Here is a 22,396-nt window from a genome sequence, read left to right as displayed (position 1 = left end):
ACCTAGAGGAGCATAAAACATTGGGACCACCTCAGAGGACCTCTATCAAAGCTGAAGAATTATTTAGGAAGAAGTTCTGGCAGACTGGTGGGAAGTGCTAGTCCACATACTGTGATAGGAGATCAGCAGTTTCACTTAGCAATGAAAGGGGCAGTATTTTTTCTGCCCTAGCCATCTATTACAACTGTGATTTTCAGATTAAAAGGGAGGAAGGGGAGCAAGGAGAGAGTCTCTGTCTTCCATCAAAAATATCCTTTTAAAGGTTTCCTTGTTTAGACATGATTCTTGCCAAATCCCTCACCCCTGTGATAGGTGCAGCCCTGCAAAGGCAATGCTTTCTTCTCTCACGTGACTCACTGAGTGCCTGCTTCAAGCTAGACTTGAATAAGAGGATATAAATACTTCTAAGATAATATGTAAGGCCCCCCTAAATTCCGTTTAAAAGCAAATATTACTTTATCATTACAATTTAAAACCAAGTAGCTGAACTCATTAAAAGGATAATGTGGCTCCCACTATCACACAAGCGTAAAAAGCTTCCAGAAACAGAAAGTAATTTGGAAATAGAGAATTCTTTCTACCTTCCTTCACTACAAACTTATCTGTTCTTGTGTGAAACAAACCATGGATGTGATTTCCAGTGTTTCCAATGGAGCACAAGCAAACTAACTTCATCTCTTATAAAATCACAAAGACAATCAGAGCCAGCCTAAGGCATGCATGGGTGAGAAGCATTAAGAAAAGGCCGAGTTCTGCCCAGCCTTTTCCCATCTTCAGCACAGACATTGCCCAAACTCTGCTCTATTAGTATTTCCAGAGACATTATGTGTCCATTTGGGGAGTGCTGTTAGGGAAAGTGCATGCCATGTTTCTATGATCTCAGTGGTCTTTTCCAATCTTTAAGATTTTTTAACTCTGTGATTGATTTACTTATGAAATTACCTAACACTTTTCTGTCCAAAGAGAGTACTGCTAGCACAGTCAATCATAAAGAACAGACATTCTCCTGTAGTTACCTCTAAATTTTGGTACAAACCTCAGAATTTAATCACTGTCTCCTTGTTCCAATAATGCTTTACAAAACAGTTCCCTCATGTGTCCACTTTCAGTTTTCATCATTAGATGAGTATTACATTGCACATCTCTACTCAGAGTTTCTTGTGTGAAGCAAGACCTCTTCTTGGGCATGTATGCTGAGTTTCATGGGTTTGTGTTTGTTTTAATTTACCACACAAAGTAACTTCTATGAGTTTATGAAGGCATACCTAGACCATAAAAGCAAACCTTAATATGTCACTCTGACTTTTTCATTCACTCTGCAGTACAATGTGCCTGAGTGGCTTTAGATAGGTTGATGAACAAATGAGTGTCCTGGTTTCCCCATCTAAGACACTGAGATGAAAGAGGTCCTGTGGTTCCTGCTTGGCTTTACACAACACTAATGTGAAAATATGCTTCTCACACAGGCTTTTAGTCTGTGTCTGATGCTGAGCTTCAAGTATTTGCAGACAGAAATGTTTCATGGCACAGAGTAAAGAATAAAGCAAACCTTGGATTCCTGTTCAGGCTCAATAAGAGTGAGAGACAAACTTTAACACCTTTACCTGTCTGTCAGAAGAAAAACAAACAAACAAAAAAAAACACCAAAAAAACAAAAAAACAAGCTAGGAAAATCAAATAAGATCAAATAAACAACTGAACTGAACTTTACTGAACAAATATGTTTTAGAAAAGAAAAAGAGAGAAAAAAAATATTTCTGTGCAATTAATTTAAAAAAGGTTATTTTGCTATTTTGTTTAACATGTTCTCAATCAGCTCTGAAGCAATATGTTGAAAACCTCCCTATTTCTCTCAACCCATAGATAGAAGTTTCTTGAGTAGTGACTTGCATCAGAAACCTCATCTGTTGCAAACACTTTGTGCCTTCCTTGTTTCTCAGAGAGGAAGTATGTGGCCTGTTTGGCAAATGCTGCTCTACATGACAGTGTGAACTTCACAACACACTCATTCGCCTGGCTGCTCCTTAGCTTGATCAGCTAACCCTTACTGGCAGCATGAGAGCAGTGTTGTGACTACAGCTTGTTTGAGAAATACCGCAACCTGGAGTATCATGCCTAGCATTTGAAGGTAAAAATTAATTTAATTTCAGATTATCTGCAGACCAGATCAAGTCCTCCTTTTTTTTTTTTCCTTTTTTTCTTTTATTTTTCTTTCCTTTTCTATGTATAGGGGTACTTTATTTCTTTAGTAATTACAGCATTCAGACCATGGATTTTGAGTACCACCTAAGGTAGAAGTAGAAAAGCTTGCCTTAATCCTTTTCATAAGGACTGGTATTAAACATGGAAGGGACTAGAAGTAGGTGGACTAGAAGATCTTAGATGTCTTTTCCAACCTTAATGATTTTACATTTCTACAGTTCAGTTTCTCCTGAAAGCTGGGATTAGGAGAGATGCATAGGACCTCATGGTGCAGCAAAATGCAGCTCACTAACACACAAAATATGAGAAATATCATGGACAGATTAGTGGGCTTCTTCCTCATAGGGTTTAAAGTTTGCATGATGTGGTACTACTGTGTCATTTCAGAGTATTTACAATTTTGCACATGAATTGCCTTGATAGTGATATTACCCTTCTCTTTCCTATGACAAAGACACAAGTGTCTAAAACTTGAAAGGATGCTAATTTTAATTAATGATTAATTAAAGGAAATCCATGTAGAAAATTCAATTTGTTAAATCAGAGCTTTTTATTTTCTTTTCCTCTGAAAACAAACAAACAGAAACCCAACATGAGTGAAATTCAGATTTTACATGTGGGCATTATTGAGAACTGTATTCTAAGACCATGAAGGTACAGATGTCAAATCAGGTAACAAAAATAAAACAAGGTATAACTTATCAAGAATGATATATTTCCTCCTTTTATTAGTCTGCAGTATTACCTGTGGAACTGCTTTTCTTGGGTGTTTATATTTTGGTTTTATTTACTTCTCTTATAATTTCTGTTTCTTTATGTTTACTAACCTTTGATCATTTTAAATATAACTTTGAAAAAAATCCTTACCAAGCAATGGAATTTCCTCCATGCTCTGCCATTTAAGTGCTACAAAGCCACATTTTCTCAGAGAACAGATTATGTGAGAGGAAATTATTACTACATGTGATGCTTGCAGGAACGGAAGGTGCAAACTGTACAGCAGGTTTTTGGGAGGCATGATTTAGGTCAGTAAGATTTCGAATGGTTTCATATTTGCCAAGAGCTCTGCCCTTAACAAATAAGACACAAAACAGAACTGGGACTGCTGATGTTTCTTTGCATTCCATTTGGTTACAGAAATAAAGCAGTAAAGCCCACTAGGTTGCAGTACTAGTGGGTTTGCAAACTGCTGTGGCTGCAGCAGCCCACTTTCACTAAGGTGCACAAATTCAAAGGGCAAAGCTTGGGAGACTAAAAATGTAGTCTTAATGGTTAAAATAAGGTTTTTGCACAAGCCAGAGGAGGTGGCCAGAGAGCTGGCAGAGCCAACCTTCTACCTGCAGGTAGATCTGGGCTTGATTTGCATCCCAACAGCTGTACCCCTCAGTGCTGATTTGGGGTTGCTACAACAAGGTAAGTTTGGAACCAATCACCTCACCTCAGTTCTTCCCAAACAGCTGTCGGTGAGCAATTTTGTTTGGGTCTGGCACCATTATCTGCTTGTACAACTGAGGGATGCAACCTCTACTTGTATACCAAACTCAGCAAGCCCTGGAACAGATTGTCTATATTTCAAAAGAATGTAATCTATAAAACTATCATTGCTCCACTATTTACCTGAATGATAAAGAATGAGTTCAGCCACAAGCTGCTCTACAGTTCCCTGTTAAGTCTATTTTTGCAGAGCATCTCAGAATTTTAGAAAACCATCATACGATTTATCATAAAGTGATACAATTAATTTAGGTTAAGCAGTTAATACAAGCACACACTACATAAATCATTAATAACTACCATGTACTTAAGACTTCTGTGCAGTGTTGCTTAAGAAATAAGAAGGACACAAATTAATATGCTGCTACCCTAAAAACAGTGATGTGTCACTGCCAGCATGCAAGTAGAAACAACCTTCTCCCTGCCCAGCTTCCAATTTCTTCCATTTCTATAGCACTGTATAATATCTGACAGTTGAGCCATAGCTTGGGACATTCACTCCACCACCTTTAATGGAACAGAAGACACCTTTGCTCTGCCCAAACACACAATGACAAGTGCCCATGGTGGGAAACCCAGGCTTGAAATGTCATTTTCCATTTAATCACTTTAGATTAGCACATCAGTGACAGAAGCCCAACCATTCATTTTTTATTTTATTTTTTTTAATTGAACTTTTCTGCTTTGAATTTAGAGAACATCTTGATGTCTCTGCCACCTTCAAGATTTTACTCTGCTACCAGTAGAAATTAGCGACAGTGAAACTTAGCCTGGAAAATGTAATGAGGCAGAGCAAACTGCCGTGCTAGTGACATCAAAGTCCAAAATGCCATTACACTTCACTGTTACTGAAAGTACTACGTAGCACTTCTATTTTCCGTAAGTCAGATTCTTCTAAATGAACGGTACTAAGCTGTACGCTCCATCTTGTTGACAGAAACAAGGTCATATAAAGCAAAAACTTGTATGGTAGAAGTGAGCCAAGCTAGTTTTCCATGTGGTCTACAGAGGTACAAAATAGGCACATGGTGTTACCCATTCTCAGTCCTTCTGAACTAGACAGCAAGCAATTCAGATCACAGCACAAGAGAGGGCAAGAGGGAATGGGCTTCAGCTGCACCAGGTAAGGCTCACGCTGGATATTAGGAAAGATCTGATCTCCGTAAGAGCAGTCAGATGCTGGAATGGGCTACCTAGGTAGGTGGTTGAGTCATTGTCCCTGGAGGTGTTCAAGAAACATTTAGATGTTATACTAAAGGAAATATTAGTAGTAGGTAAGCAGTTGGACTGGATCATTTTGGAGGTCCTTTCCAACCTTGGTGATTCTATGATTCTAAAAGAGCCGTGTTTTTAGAAAGTTTGTCAGGCAGGATAAAACTTTCAGAAGTTTTTCCATAATACACACATGCTCCACGTTACTTTTCCAAGTGACTCAGGCACCCCCGACAATGGTGTCCGCTCTATCAATGTATCTTAAGAGCATGAAGAAAGGTCCTGAAAGCAGCATGCCACAAGTCTGCTCATTAGACTTGCTTTTCTGGCCCTCAAATACCAGGAGATCCAGAATAAAGGGGCACACAGAGGTAGGACTGTATTATTTTTGTGTTTCTTTGTGACACAAAATTTGAATACTATTCTCATCTAACTAATAATCACATATGTTAAAATCCTAAATGGGCATCACCATGTTACCATGTTTAGCACCTATCCAGAATTGCACAATCTTCTGGTAAGTGCAGTTTGACATCAGCTTAGATAGAGATGAACTGCCTTTTTAAGTACTAGAAAAATATGATTACTGCAGAACAGTGAAGATTCTGTCTGGGTATGAATTCTGGGTTTAGTTATAGAAACTCAGGTGTATTTTAATGGAGAATAATCTAGAGTATTCTATCAAGAGTGACTTTTTGTTCAAATATAGTATGTTTAAAATTAAGGTTACTTTTTTTATCACTAATATTCAGCCTGTAGACTCCTTATATCAGGCAGTGGAAGAAGTTCTTGTGAAGCAGATTTGAGTCACTTGTTAGAAAGGCACTGGTGCAGCTGCATCCTGCAGATGTGTCACAAGCTTGATCCTAAATGCAGACAGCAAGAAGGACAATGTGCCAATTGGTCGGTAAAATAGAGTCATCTACCAAAAGCCTTTGGGAAAAGAACAAAGAAGTCTGAAAATCAGATGGAGTCGGACTGTGCACTACCTTTCTGCTTTAGCATTGATCTGCTTCCCCTTGATTAGAGGCAAAGTATTTTCCTTTGAATAGTACTTTACTTTATTGTCAAGTGTGTCTAACTTTCTCTGAGATGTCAAATATGCACTGTATTAAGCAGTATCATCAAATTCCAAGACAGTTAATAATAACATATCAATGACTTCAGCAGTACAGCTTCTCAAGCAGACACTGCTCCAGCTATCACTGTCAGGTGCTTGTCTGTCATAAGAAAAGCATGCCAAAGGTGGTAATCAGTTTCAAAATATCTATAATAGAGAAGACTGAAAAATACAGATTGCACTTCACTTAATATAAATGCACAGGGTGAAAACTTCCAATCCAAAGGGTAAGTCTGTCTGTTCACAGTTACAGAGAATCAGAATGGGTACATGAGAATAGATTCTCCCTGTCGTTATTTTAGTTCCACTACTGTCTGACAAAGAGTTTCTCATACGTTCACCCAGTGGATAAAATGTGCACAACTGCAGGAGGAGTTCTCTAAGATCAAAGGTTTGGGGGCAATGTGTTCCTTTTAAGGAAAACAGAGAAGAAAAAAAAGGGGGAAAAATAAAACAAAAAAAACAAAAAAGGAAAGAAAAAAAGAGGAAAAAAGCATTGCCCACATTTGCTGAGATCACAACTGCATCAGAAGAAATGCACTGAACAACATTCTTAGTGTTCGGCAATAGAGCAACACGGCACACGGAGCTGAAAACAGATACGTCAATCTAATCAACTTCTTTGTAGCTTAAGAACTCCAAGTGCAGCAACGAACATTTTTATACATAAATGACTGTACGGGCATGGCTTTGCTGTGACTTCCTATTGTGCTGAGGTACTGGTAATGGAAACTTTTACTACATTACGTTCTTCTGAGCAACTTCCCTAGCTGTGGTTTTCTGCTATTCCCCTGATAAAAGCACCAGAGGGGTGAGAGTTTAGCAAATATGTAAAACTCTCACATGAATTTGAGACACATTCTCAAAAGTAAAGCCGTAACACATCGGAGACACCAAAACTGGGTTATTTTTCATGTGTTGGCACAGCAGGTGTTATTCTGCAGTTTAAATGCAATGTTTCCTTTGATTTAGTTCTGAAGAGCTTTGACGGAGTTTGAGAGCGCAATGGGAAACACTATGAAAACACCAAGAGCCTCCACAGAAGGAGGAGAAGAAACAAATGTGGCAAGCCAGACGGGTAAGGATTCATTTAATTTCTTTCGAGAGCAAAAAGGTGTTCAAAATACATGATACATTCAGTCACTCATCTTCCTTGGTCTGACAGAAAAACTAGGCAAGTGGGAGGTTTCCCTGTGGGAGGAGGAGGGCACCTGTAGACTGTTTATTTTTAGATATGTCCTAGCCCGAAGTTCCAAGAATTACTTTAATTAAACAGATATAGTACATTAATACTTCTACATGCTGGGGCCTCCTAAAGATGTTCCTTCCAATTCAGAAAGAACTGGCACACTGGAAATGGCAAATACCAAACTTTGATAAACTTCGATGTGATGTTTTACTCATTGTTTTCTCTTGAGTTGTAATTTTCATCTTCTTAAATGCTAAAAATCATAATGACATTACATTAAAACTGAACCTGAAATTTTCTCTTGCGCAGTTGTATTAAAGGTAGTATGTAGCCATCTTTCCATGTCACTAGGTTTATCAACTAAGGGTATACAAAAACAGACATTTCACAGCTCAAGCTTGCAAAGGGCAAATCTAATGCACCTGCTCCAAGCATGCACAAATGAGAAAATTAAATTGCAAAACCCTCCATAGGCTGATAAAGATTGTGTGTCTGAGACGGAAACCGAGAAATCTCCACTGACCTCCCACTCCCAAACTGCAAGTGAGTGGGTAGAGACTATGCACAGCCCATATGTCTCATCATGTTGCAGTGTGCCAGACAAGTGCTGCAGTAAATTGCTCCCCAGAGGTGCAGAGGGGGAAAAAAGTGTCATTGTTTTTAGGGGGTGGGAGGAGGATGCTAATCAAAATACTGGGAATATAAGGATCACCCACTTGTGCCACTTGGCTTTGTAAGGATGGAGAATCAAGCTGTTTTCATGAATACTGGAAGGAAATACAGCCTGCTTTTAGCATTACCAAGCAGCAGTATAGCCCTAGGTCCTGATAAAGCAAAGACCAAACACTGGCAAATCAGGGACACATAATATGAACCACCCATTTATTTACTTGTGAAGAGTGCTTATTCTGATCTTCTCAACAACTGCGATCATAAATACCAAGCTGTCATTCCTTCCAATGACAAATAGAACATATCCCTAAACAGATGTAGATGGCATAGTGATCTCTATGGGAAATTACCCATATAGGAACTAAGAACTCAATCCTCTTGCGCACTCCTACACATCTAGCACATGCAGAGCTTGTTTAATCTCCCTAAGGCAGCTTAAAATGCCTGCATAGGTCTTTTGATCTCTCTCAATCTCGATCAGGCCAGTAACCTTCACAACAGCTTAAAAGGTGCACTAGTTAAAGTCAGGCACACAGGCATCAGCACTACCATTCAAACCCAATGGAAACAATATTTTTTTTTAATGGAACACAGTACTAAAAACAGATATTGAGAGAATCCAATGAGTATGTATGTATTTAGTTTCCTGAGCAGATCAAACTCTAAATCATGTTATCAAACTGAAGTTTTCCCTCATGCTAAGAAGAAACACCTTTACTTTAGGAAAGGTGGAGGATCTGATCCACAGACTTATAAGAGTCCAACTACTTATTGGGAAGAGTGGCTCATTTCCGTAGAGCGGAATGAAATGAAGGACTGGAATAGAAGGGAAGAGAAAGAAAAGATGATAAACAGAAAGAGTGAGACAATCAAGGAAGATATTCTTGGGAGACACTCAAGGTCATGCTGGATGGGGCTCTAGGCAACCTGTTCTAGCTATGTATGTCCCTGTTCATTGCAGGGAAGTTGGACTAGATGACTCTTCCAACTCAAACAATTATATGTTTCTATGAATTGCAGTTGCAAAATTGATCCATAATGCAAATGCCCTTGTCAGACACCTGTAAGTCTCTTGTGCAGCTTGAGAGCTGCAATCAGGGCATAGCTCAGTACCTTTCTCACCTCCAGCACATGAACCTTAGTCCTGAAATAAGGAAAAATGCATATCTTCAAATATGACAGCACTCCATCTAAAAGCATATTGTGTGGGTGTCCCTGACAAGACTTAGTAGCACTAAGACATTATCAGAGGTCGTGAGCCCAACCCCTCTTTTATCCACCCTGGGGACCTTGAATTGAGTTAATCCTTTTTGAGCCGTGCACTGCTGCACCTGCATAACTCTCACTTCTCGAGCTGGCTGGTTTAGATCTAATTTGGGTACATGTCAGTGTTGTTCTGCAGCCACACCTCATGGCAGACGCACAGTGAGCCACCCAGGCACACCACTGCTCTCCTTTAGCCCCTCTGGGATTTGATATGCCATAAATCACAGTATTTGTGTCAGACATTAAAGCTGGAACCATGCAGGAATTAGGATTTGGATGCACCGCCTGTGCTCTCCCTCCTCTCTTGAACTGTTTGGTAGTCCGTTCACAGCTGGCCTCTGACTGAGTACTTTGGGGCATGCAGGATTAAGTTTCACACCTTTAAAGAAAGACATCCAGCCATGCAGACATCTAAAACTAGCTTGTATTTCATACTCATCTTTCTCTCCTTAAAAATAATAAAAGAAAAACAACCCAACAGACAACAACAACGACAACAAATAATTATAATAAAAAAACCCACAACACCTTACTGAATGGAAATGATTCAGCGCTTTGATCTTTCCACTCTAGCTTTTGAGCTGTTCCATTTCACCTGTCACCTACGCACTTAAACTGTGGAGGAGAGGTTTTGTTAGAAGGAAGCTCAGTCAGTATAACTGAAATTTGAGTGTGGAGAAACAGGGTAATCTTTTTAGCCTTTAGGTTTCAAGGCTTTGTCTTTGAAAAGAGCTTGTATGGGTTTTGTGAAACACTGTAGAGTGTGGTGGGGTATTTCACATGACCAAAAAAACCAGTGAGGTTTGATTTAAATACCAATTAAAATGAAGGCTTGTTAGTGGAGTGGGAAACTTGAAAGGTTTTGCATAATATAAGTAAGTACACACGTTTTAAGTGGTTCATGGATGCAGCAGCCAGCCCTATGATTAATTCCTTCCTTTTCAGACCTCCAAATTCACAAGCAAAAATGAAACTAAAACAGATATAAAGATGAAAATGTAATCAAAGTACTGCAGATCTCTGTATAGCAGAGAAAAGATGATGTTCTCTGCAGCGCATAACAAAATGCAAACCACCACGTACAATAGGAAAGAGGGCAGAAAAGGACTTGGTTTCCACTCTTTCAGCACAGAAAGAGAATGCTTATAAAGGATATAAATTTTTAAAAAACCATCGCTAAATTCTGTTTCACAGACAAAGGAGATTTTTCTTAATTTTTAGAGCATTACAGGAAAATGATGAAAGGCTTGTTTAGCACAGAATATCTGCAGTATAGCTCAATGAATAATATAGGATACAGTTGACTAATCATGGCATGGGTGATACGAAGTTGCTGGACTAGTTTTTTTCAATTCAGTGACACCAACTAAGAAAACCATGTAATAGTAACACAGCATGTACTGACAAAATTAATTTGTGTCTTCTCCAGACTCCAGACACCCATATATCTATAAGGATTCTTACTAATTGTATCATAGGACTATTTAAGTGGCAAGAGCTCAGAAAAATAAACAGGCTTACAACCATTTGGAATATAAACATGAAAGGACTTCCTGCATTGTGTAATGCTAGCCTCTGTATCATAGAGCTACTCAAAATTAACTGAGAAAATGTTGCTTTCTATTTCTTTTAAATGATGGATATGGAATATTTTTCTTATCACATATTTTTTACTATCACTGCTGTAAGGACAACTAGAAGTGTTAAAACTCTCCTCTTGAACAGACCACTAAGATCATCTAGTCCAACTATCAACTCACCACCACCATGCTCATAAAACCCACTGTTGTTAACTTCCAAATCTCCCGGCTGTCAGCATATGCTGGGTGCTCCTGCAGGATGAGGAGCTTTTCAATGCTTGTTGGTCAGTTTTGTCCGAAGTGCAAGACTTCATCCATCAGGAATCCAAGGACTCAACACATGTCCTTAGAGTGCTGCAAGACCCAGTCTCATCCTGAGTGATGTAAAAGTCTTCTTATCTCTTTTCTGAACTCAGTTCTGAGACTTGCACCTACATAATGATTTAATTAAAAACATCCATTTTGCCTCCCTTTGTTAATGGAAAATAAGGAGCATCATGTGCCACCTCTAGGACACATTCAACACAAGAAAGAGAACAAGGGCCTCTGGCTGTTCATTGAATTGATTTAGAAAGGTGGTGGGAAATAGGCAATTATAGCTACACTCACATTGCCCTTTACCTGAACTAATTTCATGATTTCAAAAAGTACCAGGGGTGCTAAACACTGGAACAATGCAACACACACCTTCATCTCCTTAAAGGAATGTATGGTCAGAGTTGCAGCTGGAGGCACTTAGAGACACAGACATTCATCAAATCTAAGTTGCCTCATAATATTATAAATCTTGATATTTTCAAACTGATTATGTCCTTTAAATATGATATTTACTAAAAGTGGCATAAAATTAGCTAGTTATAATTAACAAACTGGCCTTTTTTTTTTCCTTCATTTCTAATATCTTCACATTTTTCTCCAAAGTTATAGGCTCTTTATGACTTTCTATAAGACAGAACATATGCATTTTCTTTCCATTTCTCCTTCAGAACTCTATCATATTGTTAAGCGACATTTTCTGTCTCTTTTTTAACAGGTCAGGAAAGTGATTTCCTTGCTGTCCTCTATGACTATCCTTCAGCAGACATAAGCCAACCTATATTTCACGTAGGAGAAAAACTACGTGTGCTATCAGAGTAAGTAGATTTATATATATATATATATATATATATTTAAATTGGCTTTTGTAACAATTGATGCAAAGTTATGTTTTATGTAGATGACTCCAAGTGGATGCAGTTCAGCAAAATGAACCAACAAGGAAAGATTCTCAGCCATAGTGTAAATTTCCCTAGATTTTAAAGATTAGGGATTTCATTTTTTTTCTTAGATCCTTTGAAATGTCTTCTGATGATGGATTCAGGCTATAGTTTTAAATAGGACTCAAAAGAGAATTCTGCTTTAAAAATGTTTTTCAGAAAGCACTCTCATACTTGTGGAAAACAGAGTGAGCAAAAGTAGTTTGAATCAGGTAGAAAAGGAAAATGATTCGGAATTTGAAGTATCTCTTTCACTCTAACAATATAACAACTCCTTCATGGTTAGAACTTTGAATTTCATCCTGCATTTAAGGCAACTATAACAGAAATAAAATACTTGTTCTGTATTTTTAAAATTCAGTCTGAATTTTTTTAAATGGGAAAAAAAAAAAAAAAAAAAAAAAGGTCAAAGATTTCATTGCTATTTCTACGCAAAAATTTACAAACCTCATAAGGAACCAGGCTCACGAAAAATAATTATACTAGTTTAGACTGATCTTAAATATAGTGCAAATATTGTCACACGCCAGAATAAGCACACTTCTAGAACAGTGGATGGCAGTAGATCAGTTATTCCTTTTTGCACAACTTGTATCTGCATGTGATGACCTCCTAGGAGTTACTCAGCCCCTGTTTTCACAGCTTAAATAGAAATGAGAGATGTCATTTTTGCAGCTGCAGGAGCAGACAGATTTAAGAGGAGATAAAAGACATTCCTATCAGAGAAATCCTTTAAGGATCTCAAATTCATGGCAGACTTCTTTAACTGGAGAAGCCAGAACATGAAATGTTTGGAGAACAGAAGTATTCAAGAGAGGTATCACAGGTGCTTCATGAATTCTCAGATACTTCTCTCATATCTGTATACAGACTTCTGATCTGACCCAGAATGGCTGTGGCCATGTTCTGCTGTCAGAGTGCTTTCCCTGAACCTGGAGATCAAAAGTCTCAGTCAGTACCACAAGATTTTTTTTTTTTTCTGATACAGAGAATCAGTGTAACTCTCTATGAATCTATGATCACCTTTGCCTGGAAATCCCACCTTAAAGCCTTGCTCCCAACTTTAATCATCACAAAACTACATATACCCATAACAATGGGAACTGTATGTATCATTTGCGTGTATGTGTTGTATAATATGATCTGTTAGACATAAAACATCCATAAGGACTAGGCTACTACAGTAGCAGTTTTTATCATGTTTATCTGTTATGTAATCATCAAGAACATCTGATAACTAACAGGAGCCAAAGTTAAGCCTTGATAAGATCTTTACTCTTCCTGATTTGGATCAGCTTATGCATAGACAAAAAGCAATGCTCTGTGCAAAGCACATTGTCCTAATGGAGGACTCTGTTCTTCCTAACCGGGAAGATGTTAACAGGAACTATTTGCATACAGGTTTTTGCTATCTGTACATAACCTTTGGGTTTATTCATTCTCTCAAGTCATTCAAAGAAGCCAGAGTGGAAGAGAAAAGCAGCACGGCAGGCATGATCAGAACACAAGTGAGAAGGAGTTAGCATGGAGAAGCATTAGAAGACAGCACATACTGCTCTTATATTAACTGTTTTTCATCCTTCAACCAAAGCAATTAAGTGTATTAGAAATCAACTCTGTGAATCATACCAAGAAACTACAATTCCTCACAGATGCTGATGATTGCTGAAGGTTGTCAGAATCGGATCAAGATCATTGACAGAATTCTTTACTCTCCACACTCAACCAGGAGCCTGATATACCAATGAATTTAGTTTGTGCCAGTAGGACCAGCTGTCCTCCAGAGAAATACCCCAGTGTATATGACTTCTGTGGCTCCTGCCCCAAAAGGGACATGCTGCTCTTGGACTTTTAACCATCACTGGGATTTTACAGCATTAATAATACTACAGTTTGTAGGGAGGTATATGCTGAGCGTCTCCAGTTTTCTTATGGGTTCTATCTGGGAGTCCTGTGGGAAAACAAACAAAAAACAGTTCCTAAACTTTTAAACTATTTCACAACACAACCACAAACAAAACTTCCTGAAACTTCCAACTCTAAATAGCAAACTTCTCTTTTTCCTTCAGTTCATACTTTCTGGACCGTGATGCCAGTCATTGCAAGCCAGGAGGTTTAACTTAGGGTTTGCAACTCAGTTGTCTTGACCTAGACTAACTGAGTATTGAATCTGCTGTCTGGGAATTATTTGGAAGCATCATTTTGGAACTGCCATAAAAAGAGTATTCAAATACTATTATTTGGATTCAAATTCTTAAAGGAAAAGGTGGAGAAAAAAAGCATAAATCATCCTAACTCAGCACTGACATAATTCCTTTGGTTAGTTTCTAAAGCACTGCAACATCCCTGTGAAAATTTTTATTACTGCTCCCAAAAGGGACTTGAAAGCTAAAGCTGGTATTCAGTTCATCAATAACCTATGGTAGATCAATGAAGAAACATATGCCTGGTCACATACATTTGTCTTCTCTTCCCTTATACTGCAAGAGGAACTACAAGGCTGTCTAGACACAGCATGCTCAGCCACAAGCTGAGTGTCTTGGATACCAAGAGAAGTCTAGCTGTGGGAAGACAGAGCACAGCAGGGTTTAACCACTGCATATTTACCCTTCTTCTTTTAACTACAGAAAAAATATTTTATTTCTTAGCAACTGAGATGGAAAAAATGCAGCTTATTTCTGTGTCCAAATTTAATCTTAAAGAAACTACTCTAAATGAAACAAACTTGGGTCCATTTCTGAGTGTGAGAATTCAAGAACGCAGATAGAAGGTTACAGCCCAGCCTGTATGTCTTAACTCACTTCTAAAATGAGGACAAGCTCTGAAAATGCATCTGAAAATATCCCTTGTCTTGCTTTCACAGTGAAGGAGGTTGGTGGAGAGTCCATTCCCTTACAACAGGACGAGAAAATTACATTCCAGGGAAATATGTAGCAAAGGTTTATCATGGGTAAGTAAATGCATTTCCCATAACAACTCAATACTAATTTCTGTCTGTTTACTACACTGATTAAAGTTATTCATTGTTATAAAACAACACCAAGAATAACTGGAAAGAAATTTTATTTATTGATAGCCTGATGTAATTCTTCATGTCTCAGCTCCCTTGAAATCTGATATCAATTTTAGAATATATGAAAATAAAAAACATAGTTTTTTATATAACTGGAAGGGTCAAAAAACTTGATTTCACAGGAGATACTCAAAAATACTTCTACTGTGTGGACTGATTTTTACTTCTAAGATCTCAAGAAAGTGATCTGGCTGAGAAAAAGCTTTTTACAAAAAGTAAAATGTAGGTCCTATTTGCACATGATAAAACAAAAACAATCAACCCACAAACAAAGAGAAAGAAAAATAAGTCATTTATGAATGTAACCTCTCTCAATGAAAGAGCTAAGGAATATTCAGAGCTCTCTTGTTGCCCTAGACAACAGTCAGGAAGAAAACACTGAAGCATACATTTAGGTTTTTCTAGAAAAGGAGTTTAACACCTGTTTAATCTTAAGCATACGAAGTGTGAACTTCATTGGGATTTATGCAAGTGCTTAAATTTTAATATGTTCTATACCCTCTTGAAACAGAGATGCTTTTCAAAATGCGAGGCACAGGCAGGAGCTTTCCATTACCATTTCTGAAGTTTCCCCAAGACAGGATCAAACACATAAGAATAACATTACTTTAAAGCACCAGAGACTCCTACACTACTACAGCAAGTTCAGCTGTATCAGTACTGACTAACTGTAGAAAAATAGTGTGTCAACTTATCAGGAAAATTGGTAATGCCTTTTGCCTTATTCAATAAAAAACAATTAATTTAAACAACTGGACTGTTCCCTAGCATAAGATGAATAATTTTATTTGGGGTGCATTCCCTGTACAATAAAATACAATCTGTGTTACCAAAAGTTGCTTAAACAAAGAAGAAGAAACTAAAGCATCTCTAATGCCACAGATGTGCCATGGATATGTTACATGGACATAACCCTACCAATGTAGATACAGGTAGCTTGAAAAGTTTTGTTTGCCGTAGTAAGTCCAAGACTTCTTTGTTCTTCTCTTAGTCTCACAAAAGCTATTTAAGCTCAACATGTGAAAATGGAGAGCAAGATTTTCTCCATAAACTGAAAAATATGCCTGGACATAGTTTAGAGAATAACTACAGTTGTTTTTGCAGTCACTTTTCCTGGCAAATGCTGCACTTTCACGACCACATGCTGCTCTGTTTCACTGGAGTCCAAATTTCAGAATTTGTTTTTTCCTGCTTCACAGCTGGCTATTTGAAGGGCTGGGAAGAGAGAAAGCAGAGGAACTTCTACAGCTCCCCAACACCAAGGTCGGCTCCTTCATGATCAGAGAGAGTGAAACTAGGAAAGGTGAGGAACACTTTTTCCACTTTGATCTCAGGCACAAACAGTTTTACGAGCCTTAACTCTCTCCCCATCCCTCTCCATATGGATAACCTCAAAAAAAGGCACCCTGTGCAACATTCCAGTCTTCACTGGTCACCTATGCTATGAACAGTGCTGAAAAGAAGGTTAACCACGGCCTTGGAAAGTTCCACAGGCACCAGCATAAACAAGACACAGTTGTTTAAACATTATTATTCACTTTGGTCACATCTAAAACTTATTAGGCAGTGAGAATTTTCGAGCAGAAGAAATATTGTAGCTTTGTCCTGATCTGCAAACAATTGGTTGAAAAAGTCATAAAATACATATAAAATAGAGAGGATGATGGATAATTAGGTTTCCCATGTAAGCAGGCAGCTCTTTTGTATATTTCCCCAAAATTACGTCTTCATTTTCTTTACCATTATTCCATCTGTTTTTCTAAAGTACTGATTATTAGAACTACTGACTCTAAACTATTCCATCTTCCTAAGAAATTTATTAAATTGATTTCCCACCTCTCATCACCCTTTTTCTTTGCTAATATATAAGTTTTCAGCATAAGCCAAAAGAATTTTAATTATGATGCAAAATAGGAATTTTAGTGTTCACACTTCACTATTTTTTTCAAGGGGAATACATCTCCCATTGTCCACTGTAATATCTTCTGATTACCACATTAACAGATACTAGCTACTGCGTTACTGGAAGTTAATTAAGACAGGTGATTAAAATCAGGAACCCGGCACATGAGTCCAGTCCTTGTGTTCAGGGAAAGGCAAACATAGAATCATAGAATTACTCAGGTTGGAAAAAACCTCGAAGATCATCCAGTCCAACTGCAGCCTAACCATAGTACCCTAACTCTAACAGCCCTCTGCTAAATCATATCTCTGAGCACCACAACAACTTCTGTGGAGGCCCATTTCCCTTACATCATCTCAGAAAATACTACATCAGTAAATGTACAAGAAAAATACATCAGAAATTTAGAATCAATCAAAATTTAAGTACCAAATTCTGGGCACTTTATTCATTATACTTAAAATGTAGAAAATTAAGACAGACTTTGAATTCTGTAAGAACTTTCTGGGACCTTTTGAAACATTCTACTGTTTGGATTTCAACTATCCCTGCAGAATTAGGACTTGACATTGTTATAATCGGTCCTCTTTTTTTCTCCAGGATTATATTCCTTGTCAGTGCGGCACAGGGAGGTGAAACATTACAGGATCTTCCGCCTTCCAAATAACTGGTATTACATCTCTCCACGGCAAACCTTTCAGTGCCTTGAAGACCTCGTGAATCACTACTCAGGTACAACAGCAACAGCCAAATAAACCTATTTTCCACTAGCAACTGTAAAACTCTGTATCAGAGGTCCAGAGCAAGAGGTTTTCCCTATGTCCAAGACTTGCAACTGCTACCGTAGAACAACTAGAAGAAAAATGATTGGTTTATATCTTCCACCTTACTTTTGATCCTGAAGATAAGTTAGACACTGCTGACAGTGGGAATGGGAATGAACCCGAGAACTCAAAAAGATACAGATATGTTCTGCCTGTATTGGCTTAAGTTATTGTATGCCCACATGACTGTGTCATTAGAGCTGTCTGTAACACAGTTTTGGTCAAAACGTTACTGTCTAGCACCTCCTTAGACAAGTTTTACTTACAGTTTGGAAATGTCACAGGCCATGGTCATCCCGCTGCTTCCTTATCAAGGAACAGCCAATGTCAAAGTTTAGGGGTACAAAAAAAAATTAAGCTTTATAGGTGACAGTCTCACTTTTGTGCCCAGGGCCATAGGTCAGCTCCTGGCTCTCTTGGTTTACCAACTTCAGTATTTCTGCCATTTATTCACTTACCATACAGACAGATAGTATCAGACATGCAAGACCAGATTTTGAAGTCAAGTTCTCTTTGATATCCTCGTCTACAGCAGAAAATGCTCAGAAATTTTGACATTTTTTTCCCTATTTAATTGCATAAGAAAACTATGGTTGAGTTAATGAGTAAAAATCATCTATGTAGTTCATCTGTTAGTTTAAATCTAGATTCAGCTGTCATATATACCAATATCAACCTAGTGGATTGCACCTGCTTCAACAGCTATTTTCCAGATTTATGACGATTTAACAGGCATCAGAGAGATGACACAACAAGCAACACAATTAAGAGACTGCAGTTATGGTACATTAAAATAAGAATGCTCTAAAATGAAAGAGAAAGCAGAATTGAAAAAAAAAAAAAAAAAGGTTGCATAAAAGTTATGACAGGTTATGGGCTTTAATTAGTAATGGGTACAAAGTATAAAGCCACAATATTTGCATATTACATGGGTAAATGAAAAAGGGTATTCTGATAAACTGGAAAAAAAAGAAAAAAACAGCTGAAAACACCTCACTTTCAAAACATTTGAGTCCAGTGATATAGTTGAGTGAGAATTTAAAGAGAGTAATATTTTTCTTTGCATTTTAGTTATCTGACATCTTTCTCTGTTTAGAAAGGGGAAAAAAAATTAAAAAAAATCAAACACAAACATTCTGAAAAATAATTATAACAACTTGAGTTATAGATGTAAGAGAGGACATAATGAAATTTAACTCCTCTCCTTGCCCCTGCATGTGATATTGCAGAATATCAGACTGGAAAAAAATAGGTTATCCCTAACAGTGCATCTGAAATCAATCCAAGAATTCAAGATAAGTACAGATAGGCTTTGCTGAAATAAAGCTTGGAGGTCTAAAACATCAACATTATCAATGACAGAAGAATATATGCAATGTTTGTAGGGGAGCAAGGAGGAGACAATGGAGAAAAAGAGATGAAAGCTATCTGAATGCAACATGAACATGTAAACTGGCAACAGTAAACCTAGAGTCATTCCAAACAGAATAGGTCCAAACAGAATCCACTCTGAGTGGTTGTATCTTGTATCTTTTATCTATTTTTTTGCACGGGTGAGAGGATGGAAAGCAAAAGCAGAACTCACTAGAGACTCAGGAAGCTTGGGTTTAAGTCTCTGATCTGTTGTAAAATTCCTTCTAGATTTTTGGCAAATCTATTACTCTGTTTCTCAGTTGCTCACTCATACTGTGGGAAACATACCCCTTGATAAATTAAAAAGCAAAGATACTAGGAAAAGAAGTTGAGCCTGTGTCATAGCTTTCTTGCTGAGAACACAGTGAAGGATTAACTTCATATGTCTTCATTTCCCTGTTCAGAAGTTGCTGATGGTCTCTGCTGCGTCCTTACAACACCCTGCCTTACCCAGTGCACTAGTAACCACAGCATAATGAATCAAGTTCCTCCTGTGGTGATGAGGAATAAAAACTTCAACTGGAGAAGCATTCACAGGTACCACAAACACAAGCTGCCATAAATAACAAATCATTTTTCCAGTCTTACATGTACTTTCACTTACAACACAGGAGAAGCAGCCATTTCCTTCTACAGAGGCCAGTTTTAAATCTTCCAAGCTGTTGACAGCATGTGAACCCATGAGAACTAGATGTTCAGCTCTCTAACTGCTAATCTTAGTACTTTAACCTGCAAAAGTATAGTTACAGCATTAAATCACTTCTACCCAGCCAGGATCATGGTTGCATCTGTCCACTGGGACTCATGAGCCCTCTCTGCCATGGGGGAAGAAGTAAGAGACAGACCATAATCCATGCTCAGGCCCACCAGTACTTTCATTTGCCTCCAAATACAAGATAATTTTGTGCTTTATTGAAGTCCACTTTTTTCCTTCAGATAAGAAGGAAAGAATGTATAGAGAGGCCTTCTAAAATGCTCAAGAACAGACATCAGTATTGTACTGTTTTAGAAAATCACTACGAGACAGAAATGTTTAATGATTTATAAGATGGGATTTTTTTGTGAAATAAAATTAACATTGTTTGGCTCAGTAAGTGTTAATACTTGACTAAGTTTATGTATCTGGAATTCTAATGACATTTCATACTTTTAAAGGTTGGAGATGACTGGAGATACAGAAAGCACACTGGCAGAAATAGATGATTCCTGTCTCAGCTATGGCCTGAGGGAAAGCATTGCTTCCTACCTCTCCTTGACAGGGGATGACAACTCTTCTTTTGTGAGTGCCAGAAAGAAGAAAGCACACAGGGAGTAAGCATAAGAGTACCCTTCACTTGCCACCTACGTATTTTGACAACTGACCTGGAGACGACAAGGGAGAAAATGGAAGCTGAGCCTTTAACAGAGCATCCTGTGGTCCTGCAGTACTTCAGCAGCTGAGGGATAATGTATACCAGCTGGCGATAAAACTCTGACTGTGGTTCTACATTTTACCTTCTGAAGGTTGACCAGAGACCTTTGAAAGGGTCCTATCTCATGCTATATAAAGCAATTGTGCTGTGTGCACCTGAAATTAGAAACCGCTCACTAGCAAGATAAAATGAGACACTCTAAGCCAAGAATCAAGTGAGGCAGAGGATTCTTCAGTAAGGATGATGCCCACCATTGTACAAAGGTGACTGGACACAAAAGACTAACTGCAGCTTGAGACTGTGAATTAAAGTCTTAGTCTACTACTCTCTACAAGGCTTAAAGTCATGTCTACAGAATCTACCTACTCTGAGAGAAAGAACCTTTTTCCTTCTCCATACATACTCACTCATCATTATCAGTGAGCTGGAAAGTCTCCAAGAAAATGTCAAGTAATTGGCATCCAAGAAACACCTCATTCTACTGACTGTACACATCTGTCATTTCTACCTTTGGGGGAAAAGAAAAAATAACGTCTTCGATTTTCCAAGTGGCTTTTAATTCAGCTGGGTGCAATGTCCTGTAGAGTCACAGAAAGATCACAAAATGAAGACAAGGCTTAACTCACTGAGAAGTTCTTGCTAAAGCCTGAGATGGAAGAACAAGCATATCCAAAAGCAGAACCTAACTGCTCTTAATCCAGTGGATATTCATCAGAGAACAAAGTGGGGGGTTTTGTTTGTTTTGTTGGTTGTTTTTTAAAATGAAAAGTAAAATATTGTACTATAATGCCTAACTGCAAAGGTAGGCTTGCAAAGGAGTGACCTTTGAGTAGAGGAACTGAACCCCATCTCCTGAAGGCACGCCATATTTATGTATAATATTTATATTAATATGAGCTTTTTAATAATTAAACTAATAGAACAAATCAGAAACAGTGGATGTTGAAGAGTTTACTGAACGTCTTGTCTGAAGTATTATTGCTTAAAAATTTCTTAAAGCAACTGGGTTGTTTTAAATATCACAGACTAGAGAAGTTTTCAATGTACATGTACCCTTGCCAAACTGAAAGAAGTCTGATAATGACAGATCAAGGGGGAACGACTTTAAAATAAAAGATAGTAGATTTAGTTTAGATATTAGGAAAAAATCTTTATTCCAAGGGTGGTGAGGTGCTGGCACATGCTGCCCAGAGAAGCTGTGGATGCCCCATCCCTGGAGGTGCTCAAGGACAGTTTGGATGGGGCCCTGGGCAGCCTGAGCTGGTGGATGGCAACTCTGCTAACAGCAGGGAGTTGGAACTGGGTGATCTTTGAGCTCCCTTCCAACCTAAGCCACTCTGTGATCCAATCAGATTGCGTGGTCCTTGGAACTTGACTCGTGTTTACTGTGTAAATTATGTAGTCACATCTGGGGACATAAAATGCTGCAATTTATGTACTTGATTGGGCATCTTTTCAATCCAATGTGCTGCTGTACTCCTTTCCCTTCCCTTTCCTCTTCTTCTTCTTTTGTTTTCTTTCTTTCTTTCTTTCTTTCTTTCTTTCTTTCTTTCTTTCTTTCTTTCTTTCTTTCTTTCTTTCTTTCTTTCTTTCTTTCTTTCTTTCTCNTTCTTTCTTTCTTTCTTTCTTTCTTTCTTTCTTTCTTTCTTTCTTTCTTTCTTTCTTTCTTTCTTTCTTTCTTTCTTTCTTTCTTTCTCTCTTTCTTTCTTTCTTTCTTTTTTTTCTTTTGGGGGCAGGGGTGTGTGTGGAAAGTTGGGTGCAGATTTGAGTTTTGACACAG

The 22,396-nt window shown here is 38.0% G+C and overlaps 2 protein-coding genes across 2 annotated transcripts in view; one reads left to right on the top strand and one right to left on the bottom strand.

Annotated features, from left to right (window-relative positions):
• Positions 1-22,396, bottom strand: part of TG (thyroglobulin) — a 133,098-nt gene that overhangs the window by 33,886 nt on the left and 76,816 nt on the right. The window lies entirely within an intron of this gene.
• Positions 1,983-21,549, top strand: SLA (Src like adaptor). The gene is made up of 8 exons (XM_015856309.2): positions 1,983-2,128; positions 7,001-7,106; positions 11,769-11,868; positions 14,855-14,941; positions 16,264-16,367; positions 17,568-17,699; positions 19,609-19,741; positions 20,360-21,549. The coding sequence occupies exons 2-8, from the start codon at positions 7,034-7,036 to the stop codon at positions 20,517-20,519; spliced, it is 789 nt and encodes a 262-aa protein (XP_015711795.1). The 5' UTR covers positions 1,983-2,128; positions 7,001-7,033; the 3' UTR covers positions 20,520-21,549.

The sequence above is a fragment of the Coturnix japonica genome, chromosome 2 (genome assembly GCF_001577835.2).
Source record: "Coturnix japonica isolate 7356 chromosome 2, Coturnix japonica 2.1, whole genome shotgun sequence".
In the NCBI taxonomy this organism is placed as follows: Eukaryota; Metazoa; Chordata; class Aves; order Galliformes; family Phasianidae; genus Coturnix; species Coturnix japonica.
The sequence above is the reverse complement of the archived record's forward strand: the minus strand, read 5'-3'. Positions and strand labels throughout refer to the sequence as shown.